This window comes from Cibotium barometz, chromosome 25 (genome assembly GCF_041138505.1).
Source record: "Cibotium barometz isolate CiBa-2024 chromosome 25, ASM4113850v1, whole genome shotgun sequence".
Lineage (NCBI taxonomy): Eukaryota > Viridiplantae > Streptophyta > Polypodiopsida > Cyatheales > Cibotiaceae > Cibotium > Cibotium barometz.
The window spans coordinates 31,143,480-31,147,832 of record NC_141070.1 but is presented as its reverse complement, the minus strand read 5'-3'; the positions used below and the strand labels follow the sequence as shown (position 1 = coordinate 31,147,832).

Below are 4,353 nucleotides of genomic sequence, written 5' to 3'. Positions count from 1 at the left end.
GTGTCGGAGTGTTTGTGGGGTGTGTGTGTGTGTGTGTGTGTGTGTGTGTGTATGCATACGCACCCTCTCTCTCTCTCTCTCTCTCTCTCTCTCTCTCTCTCTCTCTCTCTCTCTCTCTCTCTCTCTCTCTCTCTCTCTCACACACACACACACACACACACAAACACACACTCATCCAAATAACCTTTTATCACTTTACAACATAACCTTTTATCCGACTTGATAAACAATTCTATAAAGCTTTCCAAGACTCACTTGAAAAGCCACTTATGGCTCTTTAGGACCAAGTCTAGCTTATAGATTTTCTCCCTCCTCTTATTAATGTGAGTGTAATCAAACACATTCATAAGAGAGGAGAAAAGAATGGTTAAGGTGGGGATGGGGGGGTGTGGCGACAAGCTCATCATGATCTTGTAGAAGATTGTAAGGGAGGGGAGGGGTGTCGTAAGAGCTGAAGAGAGAGTGAGTGCCGTGGAAGGGGCTTGGCAACATGGTTGTGAGGAAGGTTGGTCAAGGCTCAAACATTTTTATATTAATTAAGTGACTCGTTAGGGCTACTTAATTAAAATAATAAATCAAAGCATGGTTTGTGCTCGATTTGTGTTACTAATAATGGGGTTAGATAGGGTCTCTCTCTCTCTCTCTCTCTCTCTCTCTCTCTCTCTCTCTCTCTCTCTCTCTCTCTCTCTCTCTCTCTCGCGCGTATGTCCATGTCACCTTTGTATTTTATGTGACTAGCCCTAGTAGTAGAGAAGAGAGCATCTCTCTCTCTCTCTCTCTCTCTCTCTCTCTCACACACACACACACACACGCGCGCGCGCGCGCGGAACATGCATACAAAGAGACTCCGAGGGGTGAACAAGGCACGTGTTGGATGCATATATAGAGGGGGTGAACAAGGCACGTGTTGGATGCATATATAGAGGGGGTGTGTCACGCGATGACATCCCATTAGTACTTTAGCCTATGGATTTACTAAAATTAATTGATTGCATTAAGAGATCAATTAAAGAACACAAGAATTTAGAACTCAGCATTTAGTAAAATTAATTGATTACATTAAGAGATCAATTAAAGAATACAAGAATTTAGAACTGAGTGAATGAGATACAAGATGGTGAATTAGGATACAAATATTAGACCAATAGGCCTCAAATGTGCAAAACAAACTAGGAAAATATACGAGGCTTCCTTGACATGTGCCAAGTGTTGGTAGAAGCAAAGCATTACGCTTCTGCAAGCAACTAAAATAAAGAAGGATGTGCAAAAGCTATATTATTAATGGGCGGCGAGGGTGAACGTGGACAGGGAGCCCAGTTTGCATTTTCAAGGTGAAGGAGAGGCTGTAGAGGGGAGTGAAACCCTCTTCTTGCAGGGAGAATGTGAACCGTTGGATGAGAGCAGCTGCCACGCATTTCATCTGGACAATAGCCATCTCCTTGCCCAGGCACGTGCGGGGCCCGGCCTGGAAAACGGGGAACTTGAAGGGGCTGACCGGCACGAACGCCCCGTTCGTGTCTAACCACCTCTCCGGCCGGAAGGCCTGACAGTCGGGCCCCCATATGTCCTCCATGCGCCCCATAGCATAAGGGTGGTACGTCACCTGCGCGTTCGCACGCACTGGAATCCCGTCCGGCAGGACATCGCCAGCCACGGCCAGCTTCGTGTCGTGTGGAACCGGCGGATACAGCCTCATGGCCTCGTGTATCGCTGCATGCAGGTAATGCATCCCCTTGAGCTCTTCATACGTGAATGATTGAATCACACCTGCACCCTCATCCATCTTAATCTGCCCATCATCATCCACAAAACTCTCATTATGGCGCCCTTGCTGCTGATTAACATTATGATCATCATAATCATCCGCATCATCCTCATTAAGGTTCTGTGACTGCTTGAGACTATCCACACCTTGCTCATAATCATCATTCGCATGGCACATACCCTCATTAAGATTATTCGCATCACCCTTATTGAAATTCAGATGCCCATGCTCATGATTTGCATTAATATGGTCCACACCACCCTGATAATCAAGGTCAATGTTAATGTGCCCATGCTGATAATGATTATGGTGATCCTTACCCTGATTAAGGTGAATCTGCCCATGATCACGAGTCTGCACACTCTGATGAAGGTCATTATCCTGCACAGTCTGAGTAAGCTTGGGCTGCCCATCATGATTGTCCACATCCTGCTGGGGAGTGAGGTTAATCTGGTGTTGCTGTTGATGATTACTTTTCTTCCTAGCTTGCAACACTTTGTTGATCTCTTCATAAATTGCAGCTTCCACATGAGGGTGCAAGATGAGCAGCCAGAAAAGCCAGCTCAATCCAATGGAAGATGTATCCCTGCCTGCAAGCAAGAAGCTTATAATCATATCTCTCAACAGTTCATCAGATTTGCTCTCTGCATGTCCATCTAATACTTCATCAGCCTCACTGTAATCATACACTAATGCATGCTTATCTTCCCACACTTTCCTACCATGCTCCAATGTACATTGCCCACTTTGCATTTCTTGCATTCTTGCCACACCTATGAATCGGAGCAAAAGGTCACTACGCTGATGATCATTGTTAGCACCCTTTTGATGATTATTGCCAGCTCTGTACTCTTGTTTGCGTTTGCGGATGACCTCCATGGCAAAGCTGTGCACAACATGCAGAGCTTGCCTGAGCTTCCTTTCTGATCCCACATTTAAGGCTCTCTTCAATTTCCATACCCAAGCTGGACTAAAAAACCTTCGTATAATCAGCTCCGTGGCATCATCAAATGCCTTCGCAAAGGCCACACTTTGCAAGGAAGGGTTGAGGCAAGCTGGATCCACACCCAAAGAGATCTGGCAAACATTATCAAATGCAAATCTCAAGAAAATGTCCTGCAAATCTATAGCATTAGTGCTAGTAGGAAAAGAGCTTTGTTTGCAATAATTATCATAATTAGATGGGGTATAATTAGTGGTATTACTAGAAGGAGAGATTCTCTTGCAATCATCATTATAATTATTATAAGATAAGCCATTGAGATGGCTATAGAGCACAGGAAGAAGGCGAGTAGAGATCTCATCTTGAACTGTTTCTAGCAGGAAGTTTCTCAAAGAGTGGGAAGTGAATTCATAGCTTGCAGCTTTCCTTTGAGCTCTCCACAGTTCACCATCTGCATTGAAAATGCCGTCTCCCAGCATGTCTTGCATGAGCATCTGAAACCGATATCCTTTGTTATAGTTGTGAAAATTGGTCTTCAGCATGTGCTTAACATTGGCTGGATTAGCAGTGGTGTGCAGCTCTATGCCAAAGAGGACACTTCTGATGGTGAGAGAAGGGGATCTCTGCAGCAGCTCAGTTGCCCACTCATACATTCTATGCTGGTTTTTCAGTAGAGATATGGAAGAGCCCAGAAATGGCAGAATGGGGGGGCCTATATTTTTCCCATACAGAGGGTGCATTTGCCACCTTCTGAAGCATGCAAAGCTGGCTATGGAGACCAAGCAAGTAACGGAGACCCAGAGAGGAATTGCAGAGAACAGAGAGAAAACCATATTGCTGATCATCAAATGACACTGAGAGATGAAGAAATGAAGCAGAACTAGCACAGCTGGATAGCCTCATATGTGTTATTATACTGGAAATTCACTTGAAGGTGGGTACTTTGGAAGTGGTTGGAACAAACTACGTCCATGGTTAGCTTCATAACTCTTGAACTACCTACAGGCTACAGGCATACATTACGCCGTGCTTTACTAAACCTAACTTGCTTATTACCATTATTATCCTTAATCCTTATTGTTTTAAAGAGGTAATTAGAAGCATGTCCATTTTTTATTAAGCTTCACTTTCCTAATAGTATTTTACTTTATATATGAAGATATAAAGACAAAAATACGCACTGTATCTTATCAGAATGCTATCGTAGAGTTTGTCAATTTCTGAATTAAACTTCAAGCCCACGAGATTCAGGTTTGATTTTTAACTGGCCGTGGAAAAAAAAGGGAAAATGCATATAAAACGCTGTTTTTTTTTAGTGTTTTTTAGAAGCTTATTCATTAAAAAAAAACTTGTCACGGCCATGTGGTGACTAATCAATGGAGTCTGGACCATTCTAGCATAAAGCTGCAACATATAAATAAACGTAGGCATTTAAACTCATCATGCACCCCCGTGAAGGATATAACCCACACATTCAACACCTTAAACCTAGGTACCAACGTTAATTAAGCTTCTAATCCCACACATAAAAACATAGTAAACTTAAACCTAGGTAGTAGGTACCAACAAAAATTAACTTTCTAATCCCACACATTCAACAGCTTAAACCTAGGTACCGGCATTTAATTAAGTTTCTAATCCCACA

At 43.2% G+C, this 4,353-nt stretch overlaps 1 protein-coding gene across 1 annotated transcript; it reads right to left on the bottom strand.

Annotated features, from left to right (window-relative positions):
* Nucleotides 1-1,036: 1,036 nt before the first annotated feature.
* Nucleotides 1,037-3,722, bottom strand: LOC147624467 (cytochrome P450 CYP94D108-like). The gene has a single exon (XM_086819470.1). The coding sequence runs from the start codon at nucleotides 3,551-3,553 to the stop codon at nucleotides 1,271-1,273; it is 2,283 nt and encodes a 760-aa protein (XP_086675596.1). The 5' UTR covers nucleotides 3,554-3,722; the 3' UTR covers nucleotides 1,037-1,270.
* Nucleotides 3,723-4,353: the final 631 nt, after the last annotated feature.